Source organism: Pholcus phalangioides, unplaced genomic scaffold, assembly GCF_987345545.1.
Source record: "Pholcus phalangioides strain wild (caught in Gottingen) unplaced genomic scaffold, Ppha-v1.0 ptg000041l_1, whole genome shotgun sequence".
NCBI lineage: Eukaryota > Metazoa > Arthropoda > Arachnida > Araneae > Pholcidae > Pholcus > Pholcus phalangioides.
This window is the reverse complement of record NW_028301627.1, coordinates 6,842,624-6,866,438: the sequence shown is the minus strand read 5'-3', so window position 1 is coordinate 6,866,438 and position 23,815 is coordinate 6,842,624. Positions and strand designations below refer to the sequence as shown.

General features: G+C 36.9%; 1 protein-coding gene across 1 annotated transcript in view; it reads right to left on the bottom strand.

The window, feature by feature from the left end:
• The window catches only part of LOC149065191 (myotubularin-related protein 9), a 60,548-nt gene that overhangs the window by 26,243 nt on the left and 10,490 nt on the right, over positions 1-23,815 (bottom strand). Inside the window, exons 4-10 of the mRNA XM_089254405.1 lie at positions 17,986-18,137; positions 17,714-17,842; positions 16,491-16,647; positions 16,223-16,342; positions 12,167-12,292; positions 8,704-8,951; positions 4,257-4,341 (exon numbers count right to left, since the gene is read on the bottom strand). Coding sequence (XP_089110531.1) covers positions 4,257-4,341; positions 8,704-8,951; positions 12,167-12,292; positions 16,223-16,342; positions 16,491-16,647; positions 17,714-17,842; positions 17,986-18,137 — 1,017 coding nt within the window. The remainder of the gene's footprint in view (positions 1-4,256; positions 4,342-8,703; positions 8,952-12,166; positions 12,293-16,222; positions 16,343-16,490; positions 16,648-17,713; positions 17,843-17,985; positions 18,138-23,815) is intronic.

Genomic DNA, 23,815 nt, shown 5'->3' with positions numbered 1-23,815 from the left:
CCCTCCCTTTCTTTAAGGGATGTCAACTGAAGTTTGTCTTTTTTCCCAGCACCTTCAGTAATCTAAAGAGCTCTCTAGCTAATCTAGAGAGCTTTACTTCGCTGGACGCTTACTCACCCTCCCAACTCTACTTGCAACAATACTATTTGCGAAGGCGCAGAATAACAATGTAAATACGAAGGTTAGATAATCATATATTTTTTGCTTCAATGGCATTCTGTATGGAAAAAACACAAACAAATAAAAATAAGCAATATGGTATATTATATATTATTTACGATAGAAATGACACATGGCACTTCCACACGTTTATGAAATATGAATTTAAACAGTTTTCTCTCCTCCGTTTCTATACTCAGAAATCTGCTGCCCGTCCGAATTCACTGCCCTGGGTTATAGCCCGATTAGCCCCCCACCCCCAGTAAATATACTACTGCTTCCAATATCAGGGATCTGCACTCAGCCAAACTTTGGAGCAAGCTTCACATTAGATTCACAATACAGACACGCACATTCCAACATGTACCAATTCGTTGGAAGTTCTGCAGAGGAATATGGATGAGGTACATGTGTGGTTTAGTAGTAGTAGTCAAACTTTGGGCCCATTTTCCGGATCTAAAAAATGGATTTTCACAAAATAAAAATTAATGAAACCATAAATTTGGAATTTCATTTCTTCTGTGTAGATCAGTGATTCCAACATGGGCATTAATGCCCCCTGGGGGGGGGGGGTGATAGAATGTTCCAGGGGGTGGTAGAAACTACAGATATAACATAGGATCCTATGGGTTAGATTGCATTGGGAGAAAACAATTTCTGAAGAAGGGACATTGCGACGAAAAAAGGTTGGGAAACTATGCTGTAGATTAACTAGATTACTTCGCTTTTCGAAAAATTACTTATTTTTGACAAAAATAAGGGAAATTTTCACAAAACTGGACCCTACAAAAAAGGTAGGACAGATGCCTGAATATTATACTCCAATTTAAAAGGTGCATAAATTTCTATGATAAATTTATAAAATATGTATATATGTTTTATTCAAATATGTTCTAAATTAGAAGATACAACAAATTTAAAACATAGATTTAAAAGAAAGTAGACAGCAGCATGAGAATTTGCTGTGTTTTTTGTGTGCCTAAAATGAGTATAACAACATTGTACTAACCATTCCCCCTCTCTCCCTCCTCTGGTTTTTATACTACCAAAGGGTATCTCATACGGCGCTCGACAGAAAGCAGCCAAATAGGAAAGAGAAGAGGGGGGTCTATTATGCTGATGTCGTTATGGCAGCCTTCAAACGTGTTTGCGGTGCATTGTGGGATAGATTTACGTCATCATTGCTAAAGGTTGATTTTTCTCACATCGTTACTAGCGATTTTTGTCATAAAAATCGCTATGTGAACGTTAGCTAGCGAGAACCGGGGACCACTCCTTAAGCTCGCGTTACGGAAATAAACATGGCCGCTAGCGCGTACATTTTTGGATGAGGGTGAGAGCAACGGAGACAAATTAGTTAAAATTGGAAATTATTCATTCATTATTAATTTATCAAGTTTTTCATTGTAATGAATAATAATTCTCTGAATTACGTTACTTAATTTAGTAACATGATTCAAAGATAGCATTATCGTTTAAAATGTTATCTGTACACATACTGATTAGAAAAATTATTCATAGTGATAAATCGTTATAAATTATTGTACTCTGTACAAAGATAAAATCACTATACAGCGGTTTCTTTTTTTTTTTTAATCTTGCATGGAAATGCCTTTATTCTAATCTTAAACTCATCTCAATATAAGAATATTATTTAACTGGTAAATCTCTCTATCACGATATGTTTTCAAAATATTTTGAAATTCGCTACAATATTTTTTTACATCTCGTTCAAAATCGACGTCAATATATTTTTAAATGTCTCCAGATTTTTCCCTTCTTAATTCGTTTAATAGCATTGATATTTTGTAATATCACTGATAGTGTTAAAATAATTGTACTGCTACTTTCTGTGCAGTACATAGAAGTGTAAAGCAGTAAACACCCTTTTACACACACACACTATAAAAAATCGAAGTAAATTTTATTAATCAACAATTTTTTTCTAATCCTTGAGTGCATTTTCTGATCGGAGTATAAAAGAGATGTCAACAAAAAAAAAACAGTGCAAATTTGGTGGCACTTCATTTTCATGTGTGAAATAAGGAAACCAATTGTCTAATTAATGATGTAAATAAAAGGTTACTTGTTCTTGATTTTGTCTTAATATCAAGACGGTAGATAAATATGTAAAAACATGGGAATATATGATGGTGATATTTTTCTCTAGTCGTTTTGAAAATTCATAACATCATTGAACTTCAATAGAACATCATTTTTTAAACGTAATAATTTAGAAAATTTCCCCGTGCCAATTTGATGTGCGTTCATAGCCTACTCCTTGCTCAAATATTTGATGAAAATAGAAAGAATCCGGATGAATTTTAAAAAAAAATGTAGCTTACGAGAAAATTAGGGCCAACCAACATGCACAAATAAATAAAAATACAATAGTAACGCACGTGTTTTTCAACACTCGTTGATAGTGATGATGATTATCAGCAGTGGAGAAAATTATCTGATTGGTCTATCTCTTTCGGAGCTAACGCAACTCTCGGACCAGGGAGTTTTTCATAAAATCGATAACGATATACTGCCAGCTGCTGAGAAAAATCAAGTTTTTAACGATGGTCGTTGAGATTTGCATTATGAGGCTCGTTGAGAATTTATGTTAAGGGCATGATATCACTAACGACCTCGTTGTATAATGACGTGAGCGTAATAGAACCCCAGAGCTCTCTCCATGGAAAGGGCTGCCGAACATTGACCATATGACCCATACTTTACAGCAGCAGTTCTCAACCGGTGCTCAGTTTGGTCCTCAGTGTGAGACACATTCACTATAAAACATCACTCCCACCCAAGACATCACCCTGGATCCGCACCTGTATGGATGCTAAATATAACCAAAATACAGTAACCCCCATAGAAAAGTATATATCACAAAAACAACCCTGTCAGTGAAAATCTCTGTGACACCAAAACCTGGAGTTGTCCCTTATTAAACAATACTGGTGTCCCTTTGTTGAAGCAGTTCATTGACATGTATTAATAGCTTATGGCCCATTTTACCATGAGAGAAGCACGCCAGAGAAGAGCACTAAAACCTTATGGCATTCTCCAGTTCTGGATGAACAACAGAAAAGCATAAAAATGACTTTATGAGAACCTGAAGACACTTTTTTACGAATGAAACTGTGCATTCTATTCACTTTTTTTCACCACCCCTGAACAATGTTCAGAAAACCTAAGCTGCTTGTCAAGAGAATTCCCAAATTGATGACCCTAGTTGCGTCTGCGATAGTAATACCATTCAACTCGTAAGTGAAAATCCTTCAGTAATAGTGTAACCAATGTCAACATCACAATGAAAATCTGATATATATGTGCCAGCAACAGGAAAATTCAGAAATGAGCTCTTAATCATACACCCTGTATTTTACAGGACTTTCATTTGCGTATTTCCAGTGATTTGCTTTTGTACAGCTCCCTCTATTGACAAAAATTTGAAGAAAATATTTTTTCCCTGTACAAAAAAAAGCATTCCTTTACGGAAATAACTTTTTGTGAATAATATTAAACAAAAATAATTCTATCAGGTTTATGAATTTTTAAACTATTTATGAATTTATGGAGAGCACCCTGTATTTGCCATCCTAAAACAAGTAGGTGCTATTCAGGGAGATTCACAAGCATTAGGCCAAACTCTCAGAGATGATTAAATACAATCTTTCATTGCAGTCCATTTGGTAAAGGTGGGAAAGGCTGGTTTTGCACTTCAGAGAAATAAAAATTTCATCTCATCCGAGTTGAAATCAAAATGACTAATCACATAGTTTGAATATAAAATCAATCAAACAGACCAATTGCAGCAAAGTAGTACAAGCCCAGTAAGAAGAGCACTTTAGCACAGGCTTCCTCCTCGACTTCATGTTACTTCATCACTTTTAACAGTGATCAACTGTTTATTGATCATTATCTCCCAAAGACCCTTGTCACTTATGCGAGTGAAACATGAAGTTTCTATCGCTCATTTATAAATAATGCAAAAGAAAGTTCAATCTAATGGCCACAAAATTAATTGTTTCGACACATGATTTCACAGCACTGGAAAATAAATGACACAAACATACACAATAATAGTAAATTGCACTTACCGAATTGAGATGCATAGGCATGTTCAAATAAGGTGATTAGGAACTGTGTGTTAAATTCAAATGAACAAGGATATTGACTATGTATCTGAAAACAATAGAAAAAGATCATATGGATTTACAAAACCACCGCCATGATTTTGTGATAGTCACTAAACACAATAAAAAGGAGCATAAACACATCGATAAAGCTCATTACAAGCACATTAAGACTGGCCGTCCACAGAAAGCAGCAACACGCGGCAAGCAATGGGAGCTGACAACAGCCGGCATTGAGTGGGATGACTAGGGGGACATTTGAACTCGTCCAATGAAAGTTACCTTTACAAGCTACTGAATTCGCAACTGCGCTCCCTGCAGATTCATGTGTTTGTTAATAATCTTGAGGAAAACCTGTTTTAGGGAAATTTTTTTTGAGAAATGAATCAAGACGACCTGTATTTTATTCAGTCCATACTTAATGAGACATCTGACACAAACTCGGAGAAGGTATTCCGATGTTAGGTCTCAAATCTATCATGAGCGGCCATGTGATTAGTGATCACGCCCGATCCGTATTACTACTGTGTTGAATTATGTTGATAATATGAATACCTCGTATTGTAGGTGGATGGCTGCAGACATCCGCTGGGGAGATTTGGTCCTTGTGTTGTTTAATCATGTTATATTTATACTCAGCACTATTGGCAGACTTGGCCAGTTTGTAATGTATTGTTAAGTGTTGTCATTTTGATGTGTAATTGCCATATTTTTGTACATTGCTTATGTAAATTTACTTGTGACTTAGCATTTTTCATTTGAAAAACGGATAAATTCTGTCAGTCAACTAATCAGAAAATTTTGTTAAGTCTGTTTATAAACTGAAGAGCCAAAAACACTGGTACAGGCATGTGTATGCAAATGAAGAGATATGGAACCAATCAGAGTACGGCGCTGTGGTCGGCAACGCCTATATAACACAACATAGTGTCTGGCATAGTTGTTAGATTGGTTACTGCTGCTACAACGGCAGGTTATCGAGATTTAACTGAGTTTGAACTTGGTGTTATAGTCGGCGCACGAGAGATGGGACATAGCATCTCCGAGGTAGCGATGAAATTTTGATTTTCACGTAAAACCATTTCACGAGTGTACCGTGAATATCTGGAATCCGGTAAAAAATTAAATCTAAGACATCGCTGTGGCCGGAAAAAGATCATGCAAGAATGGGACGACTGACGAGAATCATTAAACGTGACAGACGTGCAACCCTTCCGCAAATTGCTGCAGATTTCAATGCTGGGCCATCAACAAGTGTCAGCGTGCGAACCATTCAACGAAACATCATCAATATGGGCTTTCGGAGCCGAAGGCCCACTTGTGTACCCTTTATGACTGACGACACAAAGCTTTACGCCTCGCCTGGGCCCGACAACAATGACATTGGACTGTTGAGGACTGGAAACACGTTGCCTGGTCTGACGAGTCTCGGTTCCAATTGCTTCGAGCTGATAGACATGTACGGGTATGGAGACAACCTCATGAATCCATGGACCCTACATGTCAACAGGGGACTGTTCAAGCTGGTGGAGGCTCTGTGATGGTATGGGACGTGTGCAGTTGACGTGATATGGGACCCCTGATACGTCTAGATACGACTCTGACAGGTACGTAAGCATCCTGTCTGATCGCCTGCACCCATTCATGTCCATTGTGCATTCCGACGGACTTGGACAATTTCAGCAGGACAATGCGACATCCCACACGTCCAGAATTGCTACAAAGTGGCTCCAGCAACACTCTTCTGACTTCAGACACTTCCGCTGGCCACCTAAATTCCCAGACATGAACATTACTGAACATATCTGGGATGCCTTGCAACGTGCTGTTCAGAAGAGATCTCCACCCCCTCTTACTCCTACGGATTTATGGACAGCCCTGCAGGATTCATGGTGTCAATTACCTCCAGCACTACTTCAGACATTAGTCGAGTCCATGGCACGTCGTGTTGCGGCACTTCTGTGGGCTCGCGGGAGTCCATGGCACGATATTAGGCAGGTGTACCAGTTTTTTTGGCTCTTCAGTGTATATATGGCTCATGGTTGAGTTTCTCATTCACTTACTGCCGCTAATCTCATGATTTAACCTGTCAAGTGGGAATGACGCATATATGGGTCAAATTGTTTCCAATCCTTAAATGTTTTTGACAAATATATGGGTCATGGAAGAGCTATTCCTTCCCCCTTGACCTATTGTATCTTGACTGACACCTTCAATGCTTCCTAATCCTCACATTTTAAAAGTTCATTCAAGTGAATGAAGCACTTGGTTGAAAAGTTACAATGAACTGGCCCTACACCATCCCAATGACTACCCTTTATATAGAACAAGGTGTGACTTTTTTTTACTGGCATCTTGACAGTAAAAATGCAAGATTGTTAGAATGGGATTAGGGAGGGGTACAGAGGAGAGAGGAAACTATTGATCTTTCAAAGGAGGAACTGTGTTTTTTCCCCGCTATATATTCACAATATGCAAAAAGCGAAGCTGCACCTCAAAATTCTTCTGAAATTTTTTTTTATTTTAAATTCAGTGAAATCTTGATATAACAATACTCTGTGGACACGAAAAAAAACTTTGTAGAGGGATTATCATCATATCAAAAGGCAGCAGTTTAATATTAGGCTATCCGCATTGCTAAATAAGTCTTGGGAAAAAATATTGTTGTAGAGGGATTTATCGTTGTATCGAATATCATTGTAGTGAGATTTCACTGCATATAAACACGTAAATTAACGTATGCAATCTACCAAAACCCAAAAAAAAGTTTATTGGCTGGAAGATAAAATTGAATATTTTTTTCAGAATTTCATTTTTTAGAATTTATTTCAAGTTATATGTATATAGATTTAACTTGTGACTTGAATAATATTTCATACTATTTGTTCGTTTCACACAACGGCTATATTTTTTTACATAGTTTAATCACATGACATTTTTTTATATATTGTGAAACCTCGCTACAACGATACTCAATAACACGATAAATCCACCTACAACAATATTTTTTAAGTCTTGTTTGGAAATGTCAATACTCTAATGTTGAACTGCTACATCTCAATATAACGATTATCCCTCTACAACGATATTTATTTTTGGTCTGCAGAGTATCATTATATCAAGGATTCACTGAATATATTATATATATATTACTGCCGAAGTCTAAAATTGGCCAGTTTATCCAGCCCCTATACATTGATTCCTATGATTCAGGGTCATCGCCACATTGGCATAATGTTTTGTGATAATTATGACTATTTATAATTATGATTAGCTACAGCAACTCTAATGATCAATGGAAGCGGAATATCAATATCTTTGGAGATGGATATCCAGGAATACTGATATCCCATACACAGGGATCAATGTATAGGGGCCGGAAAAATCCTGAAATTCGGATATTTGCCAGGTTAACTGGGCCGGCCGGGAACTGACCAAAACATATATATTGATCAAAATTTCTAGGTAATCTTATTATGAAACCATGAAAAGAAAAGCTGAGCTTATATATATCACCTCAAACCAGGTGGTAAAACACCACCTAAAAGGTTTTTTTGAAAAAAAATCAAATAAAATGTAAATAAGTATAACATTTGTGATCAAAATATGGTGATAGAGATAAATAAATCACAGTTACAAATCACATAATCGAGAATAGTTCTTGATTATCAATAAAATTTGATCAGGGGTTTTCATTGACTACCATCCAATCCTAGCACTACTACTACACGGATTTTCATTCAGTTGTCCTACATAGTGAAATCTGCAATGGGTCTTTTCCGATTTGCTTTACTTCATCAAAACTGGCAGTTTCTCGGAAAGGTAAACAATTGTCTTCTCTCCACCCTCTGTATCTCTGGGAATGCTTGGTTCTAGATTTGAAGTAAATCGACAGATATTGAAGAACTGGACAAATTGCCGAATTAGCTGATCTCATGAGCAACGGGCAAACATAGAAGATGAATGGACATAAAGGAACTTGGAATGATTGTTGATGAGACATTTTTGATTCGTTGATGAGACATTTTTGATTCGTTGATGAGACATTTTTGATTCGTTGATGAGACATTTTTGATTCAATCATGAGCCATATATTTTTTCTGATTTGTGAATTTAAATGTGAAAAATCTGACATTAAATTGTTCTCTGCAAATTCTATAGAAAGAATCTGGGAGTGCATGAAACACTGCATTGCCACCAGAAAATATTGTTGTGTGAACAATGATCTCCCATTTTCTGTGCAATGGGATCAGTCTTGCGAATACAGACAACTAACTACACGGGACCTGTTTATCACTTCAAGTCGATTCCAGTAGACAACCGACCTAATAGTGCTATATGCAAAGCTACAATGCAGTTGACTGTCATGCACATATTTACGTTTATTTCCATTAATTAAGCTATAAGTTACCTGGTACACACAATCCAGAAACATCAGAAATGTTGGACTCTGATCCTTGGATTTGGAGTTTGAAGATGCGTATGCATTGCACTGACACCTCGTACTGAAAGGATGACCAGCCTGCAGCCATTCTCTTTCTATCAGAGCTTCAAACCCATGCACAGTACGGCAGTCTGGATTAAGTATGACTTGAGCGAGTGCGCAAACTTGTAAAGTAGCATCAGTTCCTTCTGCACCATGAACAAGCACACAGGCTCCTTCAAAAATAAAGAAAAATTAGATTCCAAGTACTATATTTACTCACAAATCTAGCATCATGCCCCCATCTTTAACTGGTTTACATAATACATGTAGAATCGGTGAAAATACAGGGTGTTTCAAAAAGAATCATCCAATTTAAAAAAATTATAACTATTCAGCTTTTAATCCATTTTAATCGAATAATGTATAGGGAGAAAGAGGGAAATCTCGAGTTTCATGCAGTTGCCGACAGGTAGCGCTAACGCTCTTCCTTTGGCCACCATTTCAGTATTTGTCAAGATGGCAACTGCACAACAGAAATTGTTTTGTGGTCTAAGGTACGTGAAGTGTGAGTCCGTAACAACTATTCATCATGCTTTTCATAGACAATACCCTGGTGTTGAACTTCCTACCGATCAGAGCATTAGGCAATGGTATAAACAATTCTAAGACACGAGTTGTCTGTGTAAAGGAAATCCCCTCGACATCCCGCATGTCAGATGAAATTGTGGAGAGAATCCGACAGTTTCACATGTAGTCCACAGAAATCCACTCGCAGTGGATGCAAACATGCTCGCAAAAGTTTGGGATGGATTTGACTACCATATAGACGTATGCCGCACATCCCAAGGTGGACATATTGAGCACCTTTAAATTTGGTTTGTAAAAAAATTTAATCTTAAGTGTCTATGTTCAATATTTTTCGTAATATACACATTTCAAATAGGGTGATTCTTTTCGAAACACCCTGTATTAAAAATAATGATATGGATGTTCACAGCTGAGGGATGAGGGTTATCTTTGGGAAAATACAATTATTTTGGGTTATCAAAAAAGGACCAAAAAAAACCAGTTACTTAATCAAGAGTTTTGGTTAGATCAGGGGTCTTCAACCCATGGACCTGGGGCTTTTGACCTTCTTGATGAGAGCTGGCTACTGAAATCTGTACAACTGCATTTAGAACTGTGAGATACATTCCAGATTCAATAGTAATGCTGTGCATTAAAAGGGCAGTTGCAACGAATTCAAGAGACCCTGAGCTCAAACAGTTCTTGAAACCTATGACTTTATACAGGCTAAATATTTCTAGAGGTGGAATTCGGCATCTAAATGTACACACAATTACAAAATTTAAAGAAATACTAAAAACAACCTTGTTAAAAAAATAATTTTAGAATTATTGAAAAAAAATAGTCATAATTGATGAAAATCTATGATTAATGAAAAAATAGTTACATAATTACTGAAAGAAATAATTTCAGAATTATTGGGAGTGATTTCAGAATAGTCAAAAGTAGTAATTTGTGAAACAAATTAAGAAGTTTTGAAAAAATAATTTCATAACTAATGAAAATTTAAAATTAATGCAAAATAATTTCAGAATTATCGGGACATATTTCAGATTTAAAAGAAATCTATATATATAAAATAGTGAAATCTATATATATAAAATAATGAAATCTATATATATAAAATAGTGAAATCTATATATATATAAAATAGTGAAATCTATATATATAAAATAGTGAAATCTATATATATAAAATAGTGAAATCTATATATATAAAATAGTGAAATCTATATATATAAAATAGTGAAATCTATATATATGTAAATAGTACCACAACCTGAGAATCATGTAATGTGTATTTCATGTAACTGCCCTCCCTCCTATGGCCAAAAATTCTACGAAGTTGTAACTTGTATTAACTATCCCCTTTCTCCCTTATTCCGTGTTTCTCAGTAATAAAGGTATGTCGTTTGGTAGCAAGATGGAAAGCACCTAAAGAGGAAAGAAGAAAATGTATCTCTCCATGGAAAGCTCCGCAGAACCTTGACCATATCACCTGTACTTTACAGGACACTTTATTTATCAGTGCCTTTTGAAAATATTTCTTTTCTACAATTTAACTAATTCATTTGCAAAAAAAAAAATTCATTGGTATTAAGTTGGTACCAAATCCATTTGAATTATTAAATTAATGACTTTTGATATGTTCAAGGGAGGTGTGCACACCGTTGCACCTCCTTCATGAGCCGCCCCCTACAACAAACATGAAGAAATTTAATACAATAATATGCATGTCTATGTTCAATAATCGTTGATTTACATTAATTTTGAGAATATCACCCCAAATATAAAGTTTTGCAAATGACAGGAAAAAATCACTACTTATATATTTTTTGTGCGTGTCCAACCTTTATAAAATGGAAACCTATCTGGAACGGAAAACAGTTTGTCTCTTGACATTCCAAGTTATACAGGTTTCACTGCATATAACAAGTCAGAAAAGTGGGAAATCTTTCTATTTTTTTTCTCACCGGTTTGCAAATTTTTCCTCCTTTTTATGTTGGTTTGCAAAAATTGCCACGTAATTTCTGTGGTCTACAGTGAGAAAAAAGGTTGAAGAATGAAAAAAGGTTGAACTAAACCAGACAAGACTCACTTATAAGGCCAATAGGTAGTTTTTCCTATCACCTTACAGTTTAACACTATGCCTTCTGGAAATTCTTTTTCAAAAGATCCATTCTCAATATTCATTCTCAATTTCCATCAATGCATTTGCATTATGCCCTGTTTTAATCAAGGATTCGCCCTGGTTGATCTGGCCATCCTATCATAGGCCTCTGCCTGCCCTTTGGTCTAGTACCATAAATCAGCTATTATTCTAAGAGCGAGGTGAATTGCAACTTTGAGATTTCTTTTCCGATGCCAACAGCAGCAGAAATTATAATTTGCGGTTAGACTAGTTTTACATTTTTACTGACCACCACATTCTTTCTGAATTTTCGTATTCATTTGAAAATTTTGATTGAAAAAATTACTTTCAATATTCTTTATATGCAAATAAATATTTTTTTTTCTTAAAGTAAGTAAATCTAGTAATATTTTTGGGCATGTAAAATATTGATTACAGCATCTATTATTTTAAGTTACATGTGTGATCAGGTATGTTAATTTTTTTTAGATTTGTCCAGCTCAGGTTTCTTGTGAACTCAAAACCAATTTTCAGCCATAGCCCCCCCCCCCCTCCTGCACACAAGGAAAGAACTGACCCCTGACCCTCTCCCAGGGCCTAAGTCTGGAACAGCTCTTATCATTTTTTTGTTTTTCCACACTATAAGTTCACTATAGAGGGGCATGTCAAAGATACCAGCCAAGGGAACGGCCATGTTGAAAACCTCTGATATAAGGGCAATAAACTCTTAGCAGATATAAATTTATCATACCATCCATATCCAGGCACTGGGCTATCAAGCAAGCACATGTAAGTACATCTTTCACATGGTTCAACCAGCCTGAGGAGTCTACACGAGAAAGCCATTTATCTGTGCTACAAGGTGTGTCATTGCATGCTGTAAGAAAAAAAAAAGATATTTAAAGAGAAGTACAATTTTTCAATATTTCCTGCATGAGTAATTCAGTGGAACCTTACATAACGGACACACTTTGTTAGCAGACACCTCTAGTTAAGACACTTTTTTCAAAAAATGTCAACAAGCTTCAATGTATTTTCCAACCAATTAACGAACACTCCCTGCCAGCGGCATAAGTATATTTACAGGGGCTCGGCGGGCTATAGCCTAGGATGAGAAGTTGGGGGGGGGGGGTTAAGAAGAAGGGGAGTAAAATTTGAAAAATTAGTCGTTGAGAAAATTAATAAAATTGAGGAAGGGCAATGGAATTTGTACAGTCCACAGGTAACCATGAGGGACTAGGTCAGTGAGTGACAGAAAGAGTGAACTAGAGAGCAAAGGTCAGTGAAAAACCAAAAGAGCGACCAAGAAAGTGTACAAGTGTAACATACCCATAGACCTCCCCCCTTCCCCGGCAGAAACGTCCTTTATTCGAGTCGCACAATCTATTCATTTTTTATTTTAAAAATATCTGTAGGCACTTGCCTTTTTCATAACCTCTGGAGTTGGTCAGGATGATCAATCCATGCTACTGCCAAATTTCGGTTCTTACGATCTTACAATATTATACTGCATGTATGCATGTAAATTAGGTTATGCTTGTTTGAATCTTTAAGCTGATTGGCTTCTGTGGTCACAAATGACTGGGAATTTTTCCTTAAATATACAAGTTGTGTGCTGTGAACATTTGTCTCTTTTCCTTCTTTCTTCTAGTCCTGATCTGAGTAAAAACAAGGTGCTTAGAGCACTTCCCAATCGTTTGGATGTTGTAATGGATCATATGCAGTAATCTCTCTATTGTAGTTCACTAATAATCCCTCCGATGCCTCCATTGTGATTATGTCCAAAAGAGTATAATAGAATGCTCGTGCCGATGATCATAGCAATGACACAACTTCCAACGGTCCTTCATTTGCTGGTTTCCTGAGTGGAATGGATTTGATCCGACGATGCTCTCTCCCTGAAGATTCCTGTTCTCCCTGTGGTGTCTACGGAAAGGTAAAGCAGATCAGCATAGGCTTTCTAACTCCATAGTTCACATAGTGACTTCCCATAGTTCACTGGTATCTTTTTTTTCTAGCATGCCCAGGTTTTTGATCACCTGTTTATATTTCATCATTGAGACAGAGCGGTGAGCTATGTTCTATGTAGGAGAAGAAGGTATCTGTGAATCAAATAATTCATTTCTAAAAACATGTCCTATCCAAAAGATCATTTACTTTCATTGTCTATTAGTAGGAAAAGCTTGCAAAGAAGCGCATTAGCACTGAGAATTTAATGTATGGAATGTTGATCATTGATCATTTTTGTCGCACCACGGTCATTTTCTGCACACGCGGGCTAATTAGACCGGAACCTACAATTTATTGCAGATTCCAAATGGTAGGTTTGTTTTTAATACTCATCGAGAGGTTGGTGCACTAACCCCTCGATGGAGGACTCCCTGCGGTAGCAATTTTTTGCTGTGGTCAAGTCACAGTTTTTGTTGTACCCCTGTGTCAGGAAATGTATGGAATGTAGCACTTGTAAACACATGGTTCGTACTCTTCCAACGAAAAAAAATTCAAGGACTATTCAAGCACTTTTCAAGATAAAACTTTAAAAATTCAAGGACTCTTTTTACAAACGCATATTTTTCACATGCTTAATAAGTGCATATTTAATTTTGATTGAAACTTCCAGAAATTACATTTCTACATACTTTATTACAGTGCATACTTATTTTTACAGTGCACTTTATTTCATTGCATACTTATGTATCATCAAATTTTCACATCAACATGGATCAAAAAAAATTGGAAAACCTTAGAGAATCATATTTTTTTAGCTGATTACCACTCAAACCCGGATTTTCCGATGTAAATAAGGCAAGGTGAACCAGATAGTTTTACTGCGTTGTTCATCATTTTTTAAATTTTACTGTTTTGCTCATATTTTACTGTTCAATGCCAGTATAATCATTTTTGACAAATGGAACACTTCCATTTCTAGCTCTTTGCTGAGCATTGTAAATATTGTTTATGCCTCTTCATGTCTTAAAAATACAGAAGACAACTGAATGCTATTGGGTAGCATCAGAATCACCAAACCTAGAATAGGCCTATGTATCCAACTGCTTTGAAATGAAAACTGTTGTTTCACCTATTTGCACTATAATTTTGAATGATGACAGTTACTGTCCAAGACCATGAAGTAATAAAGACAAAATTATTTCTTCCATCCAGACAGAAATTTTTAATGACTACTATACTTGTTGAACCCTCAAACTAAGCAAATGTAAAATTAATCAATCAAATGGTCCACATACAACCCCCCCCCCCCCAAGTAACCTTAAAAAAAACGATACAATTTCTGCTTTGGCAGAATCTTTAATTGCATTCTCCAACATTTGTAATATTCGGCAATATATCAATAATTTTCTGCTCAATTAAAATCAATTACACAAATTTTGTCGATAGGATTTGGTAAAAAAGTAGGAAAAGTAGGACAAAACCGAGAAAGTAGGACATTTTACCGAAAAGTAGGACGAGTGGGAGCCCTGAGTCTTATACTGTATTTTTATATACTGAAAAATTCTTTATGAAGGTTAGTGATCCACAACGTCTGTGGAACAAAACCTTCTGCCCCTCCAAAAGCAGATTCTATGCACACACCAGTGATTTTTGCAATGAGATGCAGTGACTACCACATAGCAGCTAGATGACAATACTGTGGCTATTCAAGGTAGAGTTTTACAGATTTGCATGTTTCTTTTTTTCTGAACGATCTCAGAAAATGTTTCACATTTTGAACAGGCATTTCAAATCCTTCAAGATTTTTCAAAAAATGTGCATTCACAATCCTGTAAGAACAATACAAATTTAGGCCCTCCAGACCGCTGTCTGTCTTTGGATGTCGGCAGATAGTCTCGAAAGTACCGTAACTTTTGATATATAACTGGAGGGTGGAAAATCTGCAGGGGAATAGAAACTCTGAAATTCTCTTTGAAAATTATGTGCATGACCCCTCATTACAGGAAAAACTAAATATCTTCAACAACCCGCACGTATATCAATACAGTATATATATATATACAAAGTATTAAAACCACTTTTTCAAAGTCGTGCGATCGTGATAGACTAAAAAGAAAAGAAAGGGAAAAAAAGTTAGAGGTTTTCCTCTCAACTTTTTTCATCTTGGAACCAGGAAAGAACGTGCCCCGGAGGACGAATGAACCTAATTTTTATACGTCCTTTTCTGAAATTGCGGTATTTGATGCACATAGCATGCCATTGACGTCATCATTCCACTGATGCCCCATAGCGTGTCAATGGCATCTCTGGGGGGGGGGGGGGGGTATTTACAGAATCAGATTGGATTGAATTTTGGTTTTACTGGTGCAAGCAGGGCCGTCATTTCAACTCTTTCCAGGGTATGGGGGGCAAAGAGCATGTACTAAAGGTACGCATATATATATTTTGTATATATACCATTTGTAGTGTATTTTCAAAAGCTGGGGGGGGGGGCAACGCCCCCCCCCCCTAAATAAATGACGGGCCTGGATGCAAGGACCAAGTGTATTGAAAAGGGTGGTTGTTATGCAGGCAGTTCAGGACCGCAAATTTGTGGAATGAGTGGTCAAGGAAAATAGACTGGAGTACAAGAAGGGTGACAAAGTTTGTATATCTCAGATGGCACACATCCATCTGTGGCTAGGGGAAATTTTTTTTAATACTAAGGTTGTCTGTTATTAAGAGGTTCCACTATATAAAATTAGGACCGGATATTCAACACAATAATATTTTTAGGAAAAAAAGGCAAAAAAATCAATAATTAACGAGTCTAAACATCAACCCCATTAAAGCTCAGATAATATGCAAGATTCCATACCTTCAACTAACTTTGCTAACGACTCCAACAAAGTAAAATAACGATCAATAGGCTTGTGCAGCTTCTTCCACATGGGATAATGAATTTCAGGTTCGACACCACCAACAGCAGAGAACGGAACTGCTCCAAGAAGAAAAGCAAGTTGTAGAAAAGGGTTTTTTTTTTCAGTAAAAAAAAGGAAAACAATGGATATCGAGTTACTGAAATATTCATAAAATAATTTCGATGGAAAAGATTATGGGAACAATATAGCAAGCAACATGAGCACCTTTCGTTCGACCAATGTAAGCTAGGTTCTGAGCACGTGTGTCTATTATGTATCCCTTCTTTCCAGAACCAAGGACAACATTGAGCAGCCTCTCATCCTCTTTGCATCTTTTAAGATTCGCACCAACCATCGGTTGACTGCTTCTCATGAGTGCCGCCTGCAAAGCGTTAAAAGCAAGTGTTTGGCATTCATATAGGTACAGAAAAAGAATGATACAGTAAAACCTTGCTACAATAGTACTTGATATAACAATAAATCCCTCTTCAACAGTATTTTCTCGAGTATTGTTTGAAATTGCCAATAGTCTAGTGTTAAACTCCCCTCAATACAATGCCATTTACCATGATGAATCCCTCTATAACAATATGTTTTGAAAAGATTTTGAGAAATCGAAACATTTTCTTATGTCTTTCAAAATCACTTTCAATATAGTGGGTGGTTATAAATGAACTGATACTAGATACTACTCAGATGTATGTAGTGCCCATTTTCATGGAACTTGGTGTATAGGATATATGGACCATGGGGGAAAAGAAAGATTCAATAAAAAAACATAGTTCCATTTTTTACCACCAGGTGAAAAATTGCTTTTTGTTTATTAGTTATCTTCCCCCCCCCCCCTCCTCCTTATGGTCCAAATAATGTATATACCAAATTTCAATGAAATACATCCACCACAATGGGTGCCACACGAGTAGGAGTGTGTGTGTAGTGTCAGTATAATATTAAGCTGAGTAGTGTTAGTTAATTATACAGACATGACTCCTAACTATGTAGTGCCCATTGTGGAGGGATGTATTTCACTGAAACTTAATATATACATTATTTCAACCATGGGAGGGAAGAAGAACTGCAATAAAAATGTGCCACTTTTTACCTGGTGGTCAAAAATTTAACTTTTTTTTTATTTAAGCTATCTTTCCCCCCCCCCCCCAAATGTTAAAAACAAGTGTTTGGCATTCATATAGGTACAGAAAAAGAATGATACAGTAAAACCTTGCAACAATAATACTTGATATATCAAATTCCTCTAAAATGGTATATTCTTGAGTATTGTTTGAAATTGCCTATAGTCTAGTGTTAAACTCCTCTCAATACAATGCCATTTACCATCATAAAATATACCAGGCATTCTCAAACTGCACGGCGCCGACATTTGTCAGGGGTGCAACAAAGCTGTGACCCTTACAGCTATGATGTACAAACATATATGATGTACAAACCTTAGTCTCCTTATGGAAGTAGCTCAATACAGGAAACCTTCCAAATTGTCTAAAACTTGCTACAACTTTCAGAGTGTCGTCACATATGCTTTTAGGCACGATAACAGCCTGTGGATATGTATTGCACACCTGAAATATTCAAAGAATCGAATTTATGATTAAGTGCTTTATGACAACAGGAACTTGGAAATAATATGTAATGACAACACATTGAAAACAATTTACCAAAATGAAAAATGAAGAAAATATATGAAAGAAAAGAAAAACATCACCTTATAGTCTTTATTGACATAGCTTATCCTCCACTCATCTTTTGGTAAAGCCATCTTGGCATACTCAACTTCTGGAAGGAACATCGTCCATCCATCTTCAAGATAATCGAAAGTGGCTCGATGAAAGAATGGAAAGAACGAGAAGGGATTATCTGGAAAAGGAGAAAGTTTATATAAGCATATTTTAGTGACATGTAATATAGCCTACACTATACACGGGAAAATAATTTAGACCTGCAATAACTTGTGGACAGAGAAAGCTAAATAAATGTGCAACTAAGATAATTCAAATGAGAAATTCAGAAAATGATATACAGTAAAACCCCTCTTTTGTGGACATTCTTGAGACAAAAAAGATTAATCCAGAGGGGGGGGGGGTGTCCTGTTGAAACTAAAATACTGTATTAACAATAACTGAAATGGTTTTTTCTTCACAAACGAACAGAATTCTGACAATATAAGGTGCATTTAAAGTCATGAAAGTACATAATTATTACACAATTAATATTACAAAAGATATATAAAGTTTACATACTGAATTTACATCTTTTGGAGAAACTAATCAATGATGTGGGTTTGACTGTGTGAGCATTCCTGCTCCTTCAAACATTACCCACAGGTCAGCTGTCGGCCACCCCTAGTATATATCATTAGCTGAATAAACCCTCAATAATTTTTGGCAATTTTTTAATCCATTCTTCACACACTTCTTCATTGACATCAGATTCACACACCACACAATTTCTTGAATACAATTTTGTGACGCACATGAAACCAATCCAACCAATCATTTGAAGCTTTGAAGTTGATGAGTCTGAGTTCTTCTGCAGCTTATCGAGCTTGTTCTTACAGAATTGGGTCGGAAAAAGGTAAATTATTACATCTTGCTGAAACAAAAGTAGTTACTCTTTATGATCCATGGAAGGATCATTACTTTGGGTCAAATAGTGTTTTTGTAATTGTCTTGTCCAAATAACACATTAATACACAACTCCTATGGCAAATCTTCAGAAATTTATTTCTCCAGGCCTTTTCTTTTTGCTTTTTTCTTTTTAGCCATTCTTCTTTTTAGCCGATGTTCTTTTTGCTTCAAAATATAACATATCTGTGTCCTCCTGACATTCAATTCATTTGCAAGAGCATAAACTCCCTCTTGCTGTAGTATAAAGCAACAGACCCTAGAATAGTCTTGTAGACTAGCTCGAAGGCCACACATAACCAAATCAGAGGAAAATCTACAAATTGGGTTTAAATCAAACAAAGCATGCAACTGCGAGGAAAAATATTCATTGATTTTTAAATTCATATTTTCAAGTATGGTACATGTGTTAGCTTGTACATATTGATACAGGGCATCTTTAATTAAATTTGACATGCTTCAAGTTGTCCACAGATTTAACTGCTCATTCGAAAGCTATGAGACTTAGGGGGCATTTGAATAATTATTCAATGTATAATTTGATCAAATTATGCATGGTTCCTAGCAAAAGGTCGGGTATTTCTAATTTTTGGATATGTTATAGGGGCCAAAGCCACAAATAAAAACTATGTTTGCTGAAGCGAAAGCCCAGTGCAAGCTGAGTTGCATTGAATAAACATCAAAATTTTCAGGCTTTTTTGGTTTTTGCTCAATATCACTGCTCCTATGCATCGGATAAAAGCACCGCAAAAGTTTAAATTATAATATTGTAGAAGACAAAATTTGAGACAACTTTTGTATTTATGATTTTTTCTACAGGCTATAGTTACCAAACTACAGAGTGGTGAAAATGCCATGTTTGCAAAATTACGAAATACGCACATATTGTAGAAATATTAATGTACCATTTTATTGAATATTGGTGATTAAATATATACTATTAATTTATCACACATTAATTAAACATAAAAATATTAGTAAATTTTCAAAGTAAACACAAAATTTAAAAGTAAATACAAATACAACCAAATATTAAATGTTATTAAATAATGATGAAATAATCAATTGTTAAAAAAAAGTGAAAATTTTCACTACAATCTCATTTCACAAAAATTTTGATTCATTGCAGCTCTATAATTTAGCTCGCTTTGAAGGTCTTGGTAATGAGTGATCCTCATCGTCATTCATTACTTTTACTGTAATGGGAGTGAGCAGAGGATTGGTGACAAGCCTCTGAATTTACTAAAGAACATCCAGCCCCTCATCTTCATCTATGTCGCTGTCTTCCAAAATAGGAGTAGGAGCTTTTAAGAGGCGGAAATGCAGTGGTTAAAAGTAATTTATTTAATTAAACTCAATATAACTAAACATAAAACAGTTAAGATTAAAACATCTCTCACGAGCGCACAGTGCCATAATACAGAACTAAAGGCAGGATTAAGTGTGTGTGTGTGTGCGCACGGAGGAAATCTTCCTTTATATGTGCGGATTGCACATGATCGATGACGTCATGGCGGATTGATATCGGCAGCATCTGATTTACATATCGGATCGCAACACCCCTCTTCTCTGGCTACAGCGGTACGAAGTCGTTGAACCTGGATGGTTTTTTGATAGTTCGTTTAGGTTGCAGCACTGGTTCAGGAATCTGTGATTTCTCCTGAAGATCGGGTGGCATGTCAGCAAGCTTGGATTTCTCCGATGATTCACGGGATAGGGATGACTCTGGTTGAGCCGCCATAACGTCCTCATCAGGTTGCACTATTGGTAGGTTCGGTGGTGGGTCACGCATGAATAGTTGGTCCACGTGATGTCTAATCACTTCTCCCGATTCCGTAGTAGCCTGGTAAGAAACCGGACCAGTTTCTTTGGCGATCGTTGCTGGAACCCATTTTGGACCACTGGAATAGTTCCTAGCGTACACTTGATCGTTAACGTTGAATTTCCAAACAGAAACATATCGTTGTTCGACCAGAGCTTCCTGTTTCTCCTGTTGATCTCTAACAAAGTCTGGATGCAGTCTGTCCAGACAGCTTCTTAGTCTCCTCCCCATTAGGAGTTTGGCTGGACTTAGGCCCGTAACTGAGGATGGCGTAATGGGTTGCTGTAGGAGGAACTGAGCTAAACGTTTAAGAAAAAACCTAGCCACAATACGTCGCGAAGCATCCTTAGTCATCTGAACTGCACGTTCGGCTTGGCCATTTCCTGCTGGTATTCGAGGAGCTATGAGCACTCTGCGAATGGCATTTCTGTACAGGAACTCTACATACTCTTCAGATTTGAAGGGTGGGCCATTGTCAGATACAATAGCATCAGGAATTACGTGAACGGCAAATATGTCTCGGAGTTCATCTATAGTAGATGCAGCAGTAGTAGAAGACATCTCTTTGACCTCAGTCCACTTGGAGTAGGAATCGATGACAATCAGGAATTTCCGTCCTTGAAACGGTCCAGCAAAGTGTCTATGTGGATCTATGACCAAAGGGCCCTAGTTACCTTCCAAGGGCGCACAGGAGAACATAGAGGAGCATGTTTCGACAAGGCGAACAACCAGCAACATGATTTTTGATATCGTAGTCCATTTGAGGCCACCATACATAGCAGCATGCCAAGCTTTTCATGCATTCCACTCCTGGATGAGCGAGATGAAGCTCACGTAGAACCATCGAACGCCCCGGCGCAGGCACCACCACTTGATTTCCGCACAGCAAACAGTTCTTGTGAACTGACAACTCGTTTCGCTTTGAGGAAAATGCTCTGAATTCTGAACCCAATTCCACATCTGACCATCCCCTCAAAACAAAATTTAGAACCTTAGAAAGAACGGGATCGTGCAAGGTCATTTTTGCTATGTCCCTTGCACTAACCGGAGGACACGCCAAATCTTCCATAAAAAGAACCTCAGTGGGTGGTGGAACCCTAAACTCAGGACTCGGCTGTGGTAGCCTACTCAAAGAATCTGCATGATCTATCTTTTTTCCTGAATGATGTAGGAGATCAAAATCGTATGCATTAATGACCATCACAACATACACTGAGATATTATATCAGGGGTAGGTTTTGTCCTACTAAACAATCCCAATGGCTGGTGGTCAGTAATAATCGTGAACCTATGGCCGTATATACATAGGAAGTGATGAAATTTTTTGACACCTGATATAATCACCAGGGCCTCCTTATCGATTTGCACATAATTACGTTCAGCAGAACAAAGTTCTTGAAGAAAATACGATAGGAGCCTCCTTTCCGTCAGGCAATTGATGACTCAATACGGCATCCATCCCAAATGGGGACGCATCACAAGTGATTATTATGGGTAGAGAGCCATCAAAAAGCATCAAAATGCTGGAAGAGGAGATTAAATTTTTTAACGTATTTAGAGCGTCAGTGTGAATTTTTTTCCATTTCTACGGCATGTTACTATCTAATAACCGGTGCAATGGTTCCGCAATTGTAGCCTTATTATGAAGCAATCCACGATAAAAATTGATTAATCCCAAAAACGCCTGTAACTGTTGCTTATTAGTAGGAATGGGGGCGGCCTGAATCGCCTCAACCTTTTTTTCAGAAGGATGAATTCCATTTTTATCTACGCGAAACCCCAAAAAATCCACCTCTGTTACACCAAATAGGCATTTTTCCTTTTTGGCGCGAAGTCCGGAATTTCTCAAACGAGTTAACACTATTTTCAAACGGGAAGCTAACTCTTCATGTGAGAAGGCTCTTATGAGAAGGCCATTGAAATAAGGGACTACCCACTCAAGTCCTGCAAATATATCTTCAATAATGCTCTGGAAAAGACCTGGAGCCCTATTAACACCAAATTGTAACATTTAACCTTAAAGGCTCCTTTGTGAGTGATGATTGTCTGTGCCATGGCAGACTCCTCATCCACGGGCAGTTGCAAGTATGCCTGTGCGAGATCAATTTTAGCATAAAATTCACCTCCCTTTAAGTTTGACAACAAACTATTTATTGAAGGGATCAGATACGAAAAAGCAGCCATAGCTTTATTAAGCGTAATTTTGTAATCTCCGAACAAACGAACTTGACCCGATGGTCTCAGAACCGGTACAATGGGGGGGTTGCTCACTTGGGATTATCGACTTGCTCGATAACACCCTCACGTTGGAGAACTTCCAGAGCATCTTCAATTTTTGCCTTGAGTGCCAACGGAACATTTCTAGCCTTATAGCGTATGGGAGGAAAATTAGGATTGATAGCTAAACTAACAGTAGGCCCTGTATAAGTTCCCAAGCCTTCCTCAAAAACTTCCGAAAACTCTGCAACAATGCCTTGTACAGGATCGGAAATAGAATTTATGCCGCTGAACCCAATACCAAGGGAAGGAAACCACGAACAACCCAATATGTTGGAATAGTGAGCACAAAAGTTCCAACCTTGAATCACAGTTTTTGAACTGAACCTGCACTTTGCATTTGCCCACGAGTTTTATTGAATTCTTTTGAAAATCCGTCAATTTCACAGAAGTACGAGATACTTCGGATCTGTTAGAGCCAAACAAAGATCGAAACGTATAGAATGAAATAATGGAATAGTAAGATCCCGAATCCAGTTTCATCAATAATTTTTCTCTGTCCAATTTTACACAAATATTTTGTTTGAGAGAATTAATTTAAACTACTGTATTTAAGGAATAATCATTATTTGGAGGAACTATATCAACATCATTTAATTTTTTGAAACTTCGTTTTTGAAATTTATGAGAACTTGATTTTTTACCACATACTTTTTCAATGTGACCCTTAACCCCACACGATCTACAATTCACGTTTCTGAAATGGCAAACGGCTCGATCATGCATTTCGCTGCAACCAAAACAAGCCTTTTTGGAATTTTGAATTTTCCCCCTTTTTTCCTGCATTTCCACCTTATCCACAAAACCCACAT